Below are 11,934 nucleotides of genomic sequence, written 5' to 3' on the forward strand. Positions count from 1 at the left end.
CAAAGCATCCCTTGCCGCCAAACATCCTCCCCAGACTTGAGGCTGCTACCGTACTACTGCTGACTTCCCCATGGGTCGCAATAACGCATCACCCGCTCTACAGTAATCGTCATGTCACCCTGACAAGTAATGTCCAGGAAGAGATCAACGTTTCAGCTTTGACAGAACACTACTACCAAGTTCGAAGGGCTACTACAGTCGAGCGTCCTAGAGCGCTTCTCGAGCAGTCTTTTACTCGTGGATGACACCGGTACATGTACAGCGGACCTGTTCAGCGTGAAGCGTCAAAGTATATTGACGGCGTCCCGGTTCGCACCCACCTATGCACTGCAGTCAGGGGAAATAGATATATATGTGATGAGTCCTATCGAGATGTACGTTAATCATGCTATAAAGAAACTATACTATATATAAATCCGTACAAGTTATTTTTGATGGAAAACGATGTCCTCAATATTCACTCTTCGGTTCTCCCTGACACTATCACCATCATATACTTCATTAATGTTTTCCCAAGCTCTTCCGAGGACCGAGAGTAAGGAATTTGAACTGTGGGTGAATGCATATGCCAGGAACCCTGGGTCCACAGTGGAAGTGCCAAGGTGCGTCGTGCTGCAGCATGGTAACTTTGGTGTCCTGGCTAGAAGCGTCTAGGCAATCAATAACGGAAAACCCACGATTCCCTCTACGCCCTAGCCCCGAGTCTGCTTCCAGACACACCGGCACACGCAATTTCAAGTTAGAACATAATTCGTGGCAAGTAGTAAGGGAATAAAGGGAGAGGGGGTCTCCGAAAGTAAAAAGGCTATGCTGGCGCAATACATACAGTACTTACAACTTTCACCCCGAAGGCCATACAAAGGAACCGATTTGTGTAAAAATCCTTTTTCTGCAATGCGGCATAGGTGATGATCTCATCCTCGGAGCCCAAGAGGAACGGTGAATGAAGGGATGGGCACTCCGAGGAGATCCATGCGAGTCTTCGCCTTTCCCTTCCCTCCCACCACCATCTACTTCTACTTCAACCTCTTCTCCTTAATAAACACCGAACACAAAAACGCACACCCCGCAAGTCCCAAAGACACCCACATCGTATTCTGTATCGCATCCTCATACGACCGTTTCACCACCTCCCGCGTTTCTGAATCTAAATTCCCGAGGTATTCTAAAGATTCGCGGACTTTTCGGACAACCTATTTCGGTGGGGGTGGTCAGAGGATTCAGACAGCATAACCCGTAACCCATACCTCATCCACGTCCACGCCACCTCCTACAAGCCTTCTTCTAAGCAATTTCCTGAGTGTACCTTGAAGAACGGTGCTCCCGACAGACAGACCGACAACATATCCCAACGATCGGAAGAGGTAGGAGACTGTTGGGGAAAAAATGAGAAAATCGGGGAGGTGGTGAGGGAACACTTCAAACACGATGACGAACCTGCAGTAGCTATCGCTTGATCTTCCTCTCCTGCATTTGAAATCAGCGCAACAAGACTAGTCGTCGTTCCTCCACCTAAAGCAGGTCGCAACCGTCCGTCAATCCGAGTAAGTGAAACAGAGAAACAGAAAATTCCACGAACCAATCCCAAATCCAGCTATCCCAAGTCCTACAAACAAACAATCCATAAGTAACCACCAGAAAAAGCACCACCAAAAGGAAAAAGAAAAAAAAACCTTACCAACACAAATACCAATAACGGAACTACCCACAACTCCAGATCCCAACGTAACCACACAAATCCCCAAAGTCTGCATTCCATACGCCACAACAGTCACCAACCAATACCTCCCCGTACTCTGAATCACCAAACCCCCAATCACACTCCCCGGAACAGCTCCCAAAATCCCAGGCAAGAGCACAGATCCAGCACCTGCGGCAGAAAACTCAAATACCGCTTGAACATACAGCGAAACTTGGAAGATGAGGCCAATCTGACTCGCAATACCGAAGAAGTTGGCGAGGTAGCTGGCAATTAAACTTCGGTTGAAGATTATCCTCTTTGGCGCGAAGGGCTCTCTGGCTAATGACATTTCAATAATCCCAAACCCTAGGAACGATACCCCAGAAGCAGCTAAAGCTCCGATCGTATAACGGTCGTTCCATCCTATATTCCCACCACGTTCGAGACCGTAGAGGAAAAAGAAGATGAAGACGATGAGTGAGAGAGCGCCTCCGAAATCTATTCGTTTGAGTTTGGATTTTAAATCTGACGTTGGATGTGGGGGTAGGTGGAGAGCGAAGAGGGCAGCGATGAAGGCTAGGATGATAGCTGGGAACTGGATGATAAATGCCCTGGCGTTGAAACGGTTAGTTTGAGCGTTAAGTGGGTGAAAAATGGAACAAGTACCATCTCCAACCGATTGTATCTGCTAAATACCCTCCCAAGGGCGCGCCGGTCATTGAACCGATGGAGAAGATGACGTTCAAAACGCCTTGCCAGGTTCCTCTCGACCGGAGAGTAACCACATCGGACATGATTATGGTTGTGATGCTATCATGAGAAGCTTTTGAGTAAACGGGCGGAACGTCTCGGGAAGGGCTAGAGAACACACGTAGGCATACCACCCCCTCCAATACCAGCAAGCGCTCGAGATAATATGAGTTGATCCATGGTTTGTGATAGTCCGCAAAGAAGAGATCCGATTCCAAACACACAATATGCGAATAGCAAACATGTTTTTCTTCCAAATATGTCGCTTAGTTTTCCGTACAGAGGTCTGTGTTGTTTTCAATTTCGATGTCAATGAGTTGAGTGTGTTACAGCGTGAAGAAAAAGAAAAAGGACAACGCACTGAAAAGCGGTGACAGTCAACATATAACTAGCCGCTATCCAACTTGTTTTTTGGAGTTGCTTCAGTTCATTTCCTATAGCGGCGTAGGCTGCAAAACGACTTCAGGCTTTTTTGTGGATTTCGACGGCCACTTAAGTGGACCCACAAGCAACGATAACGGTTTGATCCATAGCGGATAGAAAGACTCCAATGCTCATTGGCGCGACCTGAATAGTCCATCAGGGCTTGATTAATTACAAGTAGAGAAGTTGCGTACGACCCATATCGGATTTACGGTTTGTTTCCGGGCCGTCTCTCCTGCTTCAGCTTCCGAGCCATTATTGATATTGTCATCTGAAGGTGCGTGTATTGAACCATTATTCTGCGGGGACTCGTTTTCAGCGAGTAGAGGAGACGTTTCGTCTGCCATGAGAGAGGGTGACCTAGGCGTGGGTAGAAGGAGAAAAAGTAAGTTAATGCTTCTCGTCGCACAGCTTTCAGGGAAGCGTTGATTTTACCGTTTTACCGCACGTGCACGTGGTTAACACAAATTATTTAATAGCCTTGAAGAACCTTCACGATACTTTCCCAACCTTCCCGTCCCATCGCCGACCCCTCAGCGACAAAACGCGACAAAATTCAGCGTTGATCGCAACCTACATGAATAGCTCAGAAATTGACATGGCTACCTGGCGCAACGACCAAAAACAGCTATGAGAACCATTTGAGAACGATTGTCCGAGGCAGGTTTTCCTCTCCGACGACCTTCAGCTACAGCCTACCCAGATGATATCAAGGGACTCAACAGATGTTCGTTCACCCTCTCAACGTAACCCACCCTTATTGCCTGACAGCATGAACTGGAACAGACACTGAACAACCATCCCAACCTGCGGCAACATATTCCTTACGCAGAATCGAAGGGCGCCGACAGCAACTTTTTTATTCCGGTATCCGACAGCTGTCCTATAGATATCGCCTATATAAAAAATGTGGGGTGGTTGACAACTGGCCCACGAAGTAGCCAGGTAGTTGGGATTTTGTGCAAATTAAACAACGGTAAGACGACCTGCCAAACGCGAGGCAACGTCGGTACTCGTTTGAAAACCGTTCTTGCGCATACGAACAGAAATTTAAATTCCTCGGACTCCCAAACATGTGGTTATATCCATCAACAGGACTCAAGGCGGTGTTGACGTACCCTACGTGGAAGTAGGTCTATCCGGATTTCTATCGACCTTTCCACATCAGATACGACGTAGATATAGAAACCTTGACGTCTTCAAGTTGTTTCTTATCCGACTTGCATAATCTGTCGTCCGGGTAAACGTACCTCTCCTCACCCAAGTAGCGCAACCCCGGAATTGGCCCGAGTGACGTTCTACATTGGAGCTTGGTAAAATAAAAACAGCTCGCGGGTTTTGGAGCTGTCCTACACTTCATGAAGTGGATATTCTTCCAAAATTCAAGAACCCGCATTTGTAAAGTGATCAAGTTTCAGTAGAAAAATTTAAACTGTCCTTCTCTACCGTAGATATATCTCAGATTCTAAACTACAAGTGCGCATCCTTTCTACCACGCTATAATATGTTGTCCAGCGTTCGCTACTTGAACCTCACGATCGTGGACTCTCCGAAGTCTTCAACTCCAGATCTGCAGTCAAATCCGAGTTATACCATCATGTTGGGGTGGGAAGGGCATGTCGATAACAGTCAAGGCAAGGGGTGAGGGTGTCCTTATACAACGAATAATCCGATACCGTTTGGTTTCCGAGTTGTCTGAGAGATGCAATACGAACTCCTGGCCACACTATCAGCATACCGCAGAAATATTGAGTAGGAGAAACACAAGTCAACTCACCCGTTATTAGGCCTTTTTGACCTGCTTGATCTCGACGTTGGAGAATGACCGGAACGTCACATAGGTCGTCACGTTCCTGAGGTCGACATAGAACCCGACACGTCTGTTGTTGTCGTCCTTGAAGGCGATCACCTCCCAGCCGTGGTTTGAGCGGTCCCATTTGGCGTGAGCGTCATCTTCAAAGGACGCAGAGATGACAAACCAACTATCGTTACCAGAGTTGTGGCTTAGCTTGGAGACGAAAGTTTGCATGTTGTCGCCTGATTCGTTACGAATGTAGACGATACCGGCGCCCATGAACTGGAGTATGAACATATAGTCAGTGGGACAGAGGGACAGAGGGAGGGGCTATAATATAGGAGGAACATCACCTTAGTAGCGTCGAGACTCATTTTAGTAGTGATTGAGAAGTTGTCAAGTTATGAAGGTGCTTGAGTAGTAGTTTGGATGATGGGGATACTCTGGGGTGTACAGCGCACCTTTTATACCTTTTTGGCCTTCTAAGGCTCCGTTCAGAGCGCTTCCAAAGAGAAACAAGCGGCTTGAGATTCCATCCTTCAGTCAGAAGCCGAAACTCTGGACATTTTAACAGTCAACTTGAGTGGCAGGCGTACTACCAAATAGAACGATGTCATAACTGATAAAATATTCGGCGGTGGGAGGTGCAGTCGTGCTGCCACATAGAAGTTAGAACGGTGTCGGAACTGTGGAGGTATCCTGCTTGGGTGGATCATTTGTGCACCCGAACGGGAGAGAAGTTGTGCTGAGATGGTGGGCTAGTGCCGGTAAAAGGACGTTATCGCTTCGTCATACTGATGTGGAAAGAATGAACCTCGAATGTTCTTTTTTCATACGCGTGCTCAACCACTTCCTAAAAAAACCGATGGAGTAGATCTTTTGTGCATCCGAACAGGAGAAGTTGTGCTGAGATGGTGGGCCAGTGCCGGTAAAAGGACGTTATTGCTTCGTTATACCGATGTGGAAAGAATGAACCTCGAATGTTCTTTTAATTTTTTCATATGTGTGCCCTCCTGCCCTTATGTAGTCACATGACAAGCTTATGACCCGGCCCTTTGTGCCGAGTTTTTTTGCATGTTTATACACCTGCTTACTTGTGCTCTGTAGGAGTTCTGCAGGTAGTGAACAGCATGAATCACCCATGGGGGGAAAGTTTGTGTCCCTTGGCCCACTGTATTCATATCACATGACCTGTTCTGTGAACATTCTGTGTCAGAGGCGTAATTACACCTGTCCTACCCGTTACCCATGGAAAAAAGTATGGTGGGTATGGGACTTGTACAGGGTGACTAATCCATTCCAGCCCCATCCCATGCACAGGAAAACCCACCAACCCGTGCTGTTCCAACTTCCCTATCTGCAGGTATGGCCATGCTCTATCCCATTTTACAGGTACAAACCCATGGGGAAAGTATTCTGTGCCAAATCAGTACATGTTGTATAGTGGGTGACATAAATAGCAGGTGGAGGACTTGTACTGTGTACAGAACTTTGTACAGGGTGGCCTACCCCATTCCCTCCCTGTCCCATGCACAGAAAAACCTGTAACCTGTGGAAAAACAGTACAGTTAGAGAAGGGGAGAGGAGACAGTGAGAGATTACAAATTATTACCAAAAAAGTGTGTGGGAATATAAAAGTTACATCTCATAACAGTTGAAGTATAGATGCATGTCAGATAACAGTAGGAATAAATAAACAGGAACATGAAAAATACTACGTTACTGTAGCTCAAAGGGAGGGGACATTGTCGTGCACGCAGGAAATTTCGATCTCCGCTTTAATTTACCCCGGTCCTGTCGCATAGATCATTTTTTCAAGATAATCGCGACACTTCTCCCATAATATAAGGATAAGGATGTTTTTATGCAAAATTTGTCAAAATGTTAGCGTAAATTTCGACGCAAAACACCTGTGTTACGCTATACCTCACCCATGTATCACAGTTGACAGTGTTAGCCACCTCTCCATCTTGGTGACGAGAGCGTGTTTCGTTGCATGCTCTAAGTTACAACAATCTCGCAGTTTACCAGTCGTCCATCTCAGCAGTCTACAAGTCCAACTCGTTCAGGATGAAACGACTTAACAAGCTCACGGAAGGAGGATGTAGGGATTGAATGTGATATGGAATAGGGACAGTTGAGTGTGAATGGGTCACCCTAAGAGAAGTTTATACTGACTTGGTTGAAGGCCTTCGAGAAAGTGCTCTCAAAGTAACGTGCGAGGACATTCTGTCCGGTTGCGATTCAGTCGCTCCAGTCAATTCAGTCACGGCAAAAGCGGAACCACTACCTCAAGTCACCCCAAAACCGGATTTTCACCCTTCCGAATCGCACCCTGTGTTTTCGGTTCTTGTTCATACCTGCATTCACGATCGTCGTGGCATATATGACGCTCCATTCTCGCAGTTTACAAAGGCAGGAAACAAGGAGGGACTATTCCGTCAGAGTATCTCCACAGTTCCGACACCGTTCTAACTTCTACGTGGCAGCACGACTGCACCTCCCACCGCCGAATGTTTTATCCGTCTGGAAGGAGGTGGAGAACAGCCAGATATACACGATCGATCCACGCAGGGTACCGTTACAAACTTCTCAGTCATGACATCGTTCTATGGTAGGATGACCGCTACTAATGGAGTCGGGAGTTCTGGCTGTTGACTGAAGGATGGAATCTCAAGTTGACAGAAAGCTGCTTGTTTCCCTTTGGAAGGGCTCTGAACAGAGCCTTAGAAAGCCACAAAGGTATAAAAGGTGCGCTCTACACCCCAGAGTCTCTCCATCATCCAAACTACTACTCAAGCACCTTCATAACTTGACAACTTCTCAATTACTACTAAAATGAGTCTCGACACTACTAAGGTGATGTTCCTCCTATATTATAGCCCCTCCCTCTGTCCCACTGACTATATGCTTGTTCATACTCCAGTTCATGGGAGCCGGTATCGTCTACATCCGTAACGAATCAGGCGACAACATGCAAACCTTCGTCTCCAAGCTAAGCCACAACTCTGGTAACGATAGTTGGTTTGTCATCTCTGCGTCCTTTGAAGATGACGCTCACGCCAAATGGGACCGTTCGAACCATGGCTGGGAGGTGATCGCCTTCAAGGACGACAACAACAAACGTGTCGGGTTCTATGTCGACCTCAGGAACGTGACGACCTATGTGACGTTCCGTTCGTTCTCCAACGTCGAGATCAAGCAGGTCAAAAAGGCCTAATAATGAGTGAGTTGGCTTGTGTTTCTCCTACTCAATATTTCTGCGGTATGCTGATAGTGTGGCCAGGAGTTCGCATTGCATCTCTCAGACAACTCGGAAACCAAACGGTATCGGATTATTCGTTGTATAAGGACACCCTCACCCCTTGCCTCGACTGTTATCGACACGCCCTTCCCACCCCGACATGATGGTATAACTCGGATTTGACTGCAGATCTGGAGTTGGAGACTTCGGAGACTCTATGGTTCGCGTAACGAACACAGGAGATGGGGTAGTAATTACCAGACCTTTATCCTGTAGTTCAAAATCTGAGAAATATCTACGACACTAGGTCGGAAGGACAATGTAATTTTGCTGAAATTGGCGCCTCATCACGACTCGCTGGTAGACTATATCAACATAACTATACAGAGATTTTTAAAAAAACTTGGTAGCCTGACCTCAAGGTCGAGGTCGGTCGGTCGACGTGGGTGAGTTGTGGGTGAGTCGACCGAGCTGTCCACCGTATACGCCAGTCCATATTCCTCCGGCGAACCCTTAGACCCCGCGACAGCTTGGAAACAAGAGTCTAGTCTACCATTTCGCTAATTCAAGTTTCCAAATACGAACAAGAACCAGAATGGCGACGATATGGAGGCATGGAGAACGACCGATAATCCACATCCGCTATGCAAAAACAGAATGGGACCGGGTAGCTTTTAACTCTTGACCAGTCTGTGGAAGGCAACTTCTATCAGACCACGACCGATAGAGTAAAATTCGGGATACAGGTTTGAGGAGTCGAAAACGTCGAGAATATCTAGAAGAATGATACATCGTCGTAAATGTCTATGAATACATAAAACTGTCGTAAAATTACCAATTATCACCGTGATCATTCTCTCAATATCTGTTTGTGAATCGGTTCATCTTTGATTCGCTTCTTCAGTGGAACACCTTTGAAGCTAGAAATGATCGCCTCAACGCCAGTATAGTTAAAATGGCCTCCAAGCGTCTCCTGGTCAAACGTGGAGGAACCACCGTCCTTCGTATTGAACACAAGCCTTTCCGTACTTAGGGAAGAGTTCCGCTAGTCGCGCTTGTGGACTGTCTTCACCAAAAGGAATGACTTGAGACCACAATATACGCGGAAGATGTTTTCGGACCCATGTATGTCCAAGTTCTGTGGCGCGATGGAGAACTTCTTCGATCAACTCGAACTCCTTACATGTGCCAGTGGCCGGGAAGCTGATCTTCACTACCAAGGACCCCTTCCAATCACAATGACACCCACCATTTCCGCAAATGCACTCGGCCTCCGCTACAATCGTACCACGACCATGTTCTGTGACTGCGGAATATGAGGCGAACGAATCGAATGCGTTTCTCCGTATCTTTCTTTTTGAGTACAAATTCCATCCCCGCGAACAGATCGTTTCTCGATGTCTTCCCGGTTTTTTCGGCGTCGGAGTCTTCGTCCTTAACCACGTCTCAGGATTTTCCTCGTCGCCGTGTAACAAAATACCCCATTCCACTGGAGTGAACTGAGTAAAGCGGTAGAGGGCAGCTATAAACAATTGTCGCTCATCCTTGTCAGATAGGCAGATCCCATATGTCTTGACAATCATGGAGCGATCATAATATTGAAGCTGAATATTGGGCCCATCAACAAGCATTCCAAACGAATGGGAACGAACACGACCGCTCGTTAACATCTCGAGGGCGTAACCAGCGCATTGCAACCGAACATGGCCAGGGTTATTGTTATCTTTTGGTGGTTTGCCTACCAATCGTTTTTCATTAGCTGAAGCAGCCGAACGTGGTTCAACTAAAAGGAGCGTCCCTTGAGTGTTTCGCGGCGACAGATTTGCGAACTCACCAACAGTATGGGAAGATTTAGAATTCCTCTGTTTCTTCCGTGTTTTGCTTCCTTGGGTGGAATGTTGAGCGAACGTCGTCAAAGCTGTTGGAGAAACTCTAGCGTTAGATGGATATCAGAGGAGATGAAAACTAACCAAGAGCGCGCTTTTTCGAACCAGAGGAAGAACCAACGCCAGAAGCGACCTCAGAGCTTTCTCCTTTCGAAGGCTTCTTCACTAAGTTTGCGGAAAGAACTGAAAGTTTTTAACAGTCAGTCAGAGGGAAATGATATCGACGTAATCACTCACAATCACCCAATGTTCTACCGTTCGAAGTATTTTTTTATCTCCAAAAACATTCGGATCTGCTCCCAAAAGATCTTCTTGTATCCCTTCTCATCAAAACCTGCGAAGATCTTCTTGTCGTCTATCATGCCCCCAACCTTCACCGCCCATCCCCAGAGAGTAACAGCGGTGTCGGGGGGGCGTCTCGCGTAACCGATTTGAAACGCCTCGTCATGCAGGTACACCACCAACGAGTTCATGTTATCCTGTCCTCCGGTTATGGTGGCGATAACCTTGTTACACAACTGTGAGAAAGGTTCGTAGAGCCCTTTTTCGTGAGACTCTTTATACCAAGCCTCTTTATACTTCGACCATTCGTCCAACTCCAAAGCGGGTTTAAGCCTTGTCAACCAGCTATTTTTCCAATCGACCGGTATCCCAAGGATTTTGATGGCAAAGTCCTCAAATGAAATCGATTTTGAGGCATTACAGTCCTCTATATGCACATTGACGTCGTCCACATTGAGGGTAACGAACTGAGTGCCAGGTGAATAAAGGTCAGCCCTTTGGTGACTCGCTGCTTTATCGCTGAGAGGAGTACTGAAGATAACTGGAGATTTGGCCAATTTCGCTTTAGGGGGGTAACTGGTGTTTGAGAGGGAGTTCCATGTGGGTCCTTCATGTTGGTAGAATGATTGTCGAAGAAATCGTCGAAGAAATCGTGGCGGTAGCGGAAAAATCTATCGCTCACGCGTCACGCATGGTTGAAACGCCACAAAAGCACGTGATCGCAATTCTTCCATATTGAAGGAGTCACAATACAAGTAGAATATTGTATATACATAGTATTGGTCACTGAAGCACCAGCATATTGCAACTGGCAGGGCTGTTGATCCTGTAACGCTTTGGGAGAGCTGGAGTCCGAAACATTGGGAAAATCTACATAGAGTGGTGATGACTGTGGATCGTACAGCTGTTGACAGTTTGTAAACCCACAACTCATTCGCCAATTATCCCGTTAACATCCGCTCATGAAATACTTCAATTTCGGGTCTTCAGCGGAACACCTTCGCAGTGCGACATGATCGCCTCAACCTCACCATACGTAACATGACCTCCAAGCGTTATCTCGTCAAACCCCGAGAAGCGCCAAGCCCCAGCCCTCCTCCAATGCCCTAAATGAATGCATTCGTAGATCTCAGTCACCCAAGGCGTAAAACTCCGAAAAAAGGCTGTGACCGTGGGATTGATTCTGCCGTCGGAAATCATATCCCCTTTCGACCGTCGTTCATGATTGTGATCTTTAATGAACCAGGATTTGTATGGCCTTCTAGAAACGTCCACGAGCTCTCCGGGGCCCTCGTACCTGGTACAGAGGCATAATAACCCGTAAAAAATGGATTCTAGATCATGGCGGTAGAGGTATCCTCCAGCCCATTTGGGGTCGAGAGAGTCGTACGCCACAAATGGCCTTGTACCAGTGCGCTGATGTGTTGTCCATATGTTATCATCCATCATCTCCGAGACCAAATTTTCGAAGTCATTGAGGATCCGATCACAACCCTCGCACGGCGTCCTTTGGTTACTGGCCGCTTCATCTGCTGGTGTGAGAGGGTCGGAGGTGGGATTGGTAGATGTGGTGTCAGATGAGCTATGTGCAGCTAGACTTCGAGAGGAAGAGGCCGGTGAGTCCGACATTGGTGGCAGAACGGAACTGTGGAATACAAGAGGGGTCACGGTGGTGGGAGTTAAGACGCGCAGCCGCGTTTTGTATGTCACTAAACACGTGATTGCTTGTTGACAGAACTGATGGCCGCTCTCTGGCTGACTCGCTCAAAAATCTTGCAACAACGGCTTGCGTCGAACACGTCGAAGAAACCTTCCATATCAATAGGCGAAATCTTATCCAATACAAAATCATTCACGAGCTCGAAACCTTATG

General features: G+C 47.1%; 5 protein-coding genes across 5 annotated transcripts; 1 reads left to right on the forward strand and 4 right to left on the reverse strand.

Annotated features, from left to right (window-relative positions):
- Nucleotides 1-449: 449 nt before the first annotated feature.
- E1B28_012863 (uncharacterized protein) lies at nt 450-3,249 on the reverse strand. The gene is made up of 10 exons (XM_043158020.1): nt 3,049-3,249; nt 2,938-2,998; nt 2,793-2,880; nt 2,553-2,717; nt 2,348-2,491; nt 1,679-2,292; nt 1,580-1,606; nt 1,438-1,512; nt 1,248-1,372; nt 450-1,193 (listed from the first exon to the last, which is right to left on the reverse strand). Exons 1-10 carry the CDS (start codon nt 3,199-3,201, stop codon nt 1,017-1,019), a joined length of 1,629 nt encoding a protein of 542 aa, XP_043005390.1. The 5' UTR covers nt 3,202-3,249; the 3' UTR covers nt 450-1,016.
- A 1,388-nt stretch (nt 3,250-4,637) lies between these two features.
- On the reverse strand, nt 4,638-5,023 carry E1B28_012864 (uncharacterized protein; the record flags this gene model as incomplete). The annotated part of the gene is made up of 2 exons (XM_043158021.1): nt 4,638-4,931; nt 5,003-5,023. The coding sequence occupies 2 exons, from the start codon at nt 5,021-5,023 to the stop codon at nt 4,638-4,640; spliced, it is 315 nt and encodes a 104-aa protein (XP_043005391.1).
- Nucleotides 5,024-7,487: 2,464 nt separating this feature from the next.
- E1B28_012865 (uncharacterized protein) lies at nt 7,488-7,869 on the forward strand (the record flags this gene model as incomplete). The annotated part of the gene is made up of 2 exons (XM_043158022.1): nt 7,488-7,508; nt 7,576-7,869. 2 exons carry the CDS (start codon nt 7,488-7,490, stop codon nt 7,867-7,869), a joined length of 315 nt encoding a protein of 104 aa, XP_043005392.1.
- Nucleotides 7,870-8,870: 1,001 nt separating this feature from the next.
- Nucleotides 8,871-10,754, reverse strand: E1B28_012866 (uncharacterized protein; the record flags this gene model as incomplete). The annotated part of the gene is made up of 5 exons (XM_043158023.1): nt 8,871-9,676; nt 9,728-9,811; nt 9,864-9,962; nt 10,114-10,637; nt 10,744-10,754. 5 exons carry the CDS (start codon nt 10,752-10,754, stop codon nt 8,871-8,873), a joined length of 1,524 nt encoding a protein of 507 aa, XP_043005393.1.
- A 279-nt stretch (nt 10,755-11,033) lies between these two features.
- On the reverse strand, nt 11,034-11,690 carry E1B28_012867 (uncharacterized protein; the record flags this gene model as incomplete). The annotated part of the gene is made up of 1 exon (XM_043158024.1): nt 11,034-11,690. One exon carries the CDS (start codon nt 11,688-11,690, stop codon nt 11,034-11,036), a length of 657 nt encoding a protein of 218 aa, XP_043005394.1.
- Nucleotides 11,691-11,934: the final 244 nt, after the last annotated feature.

Source organism: Marasmius oreades, chromosome 8, assembly GCF_018924745.1.
Source record: "Marasmius oreades isolate 03SP1 chromosome 8, whole genome shotgun sequence".
NCBI classification, from domain to species: Eukaryota; Fungi; Basidiomycota; class Agaricomycetes; order Agaricales; family Marasmiaceae; genus Marasmius; species Marasmius oreades.

Coding starts and splice junctions, on each gene's coding strand:
- E1B28_012863 (XM_043158020.1), bottom strand. CDS start 3,201: ATGGCAGACGAAACGTCTCCTCTACTCGCTGAAAACGAGTCCCCGCAG. Junction 2,999..3,048: donor CCGTAAATCCGATATGGGTC/GTACGCAACTTC, acceptor TGGACTATTCAG/GTCGCGCCAATGAGCATTGG. Junction 1,194..1,247: donor GTGGCGTGGACGTGGATGAG/GTATGGGTTACG, acceptor CCACCGAAATAG/GTTGTCCGAAAAGTCCGCGA.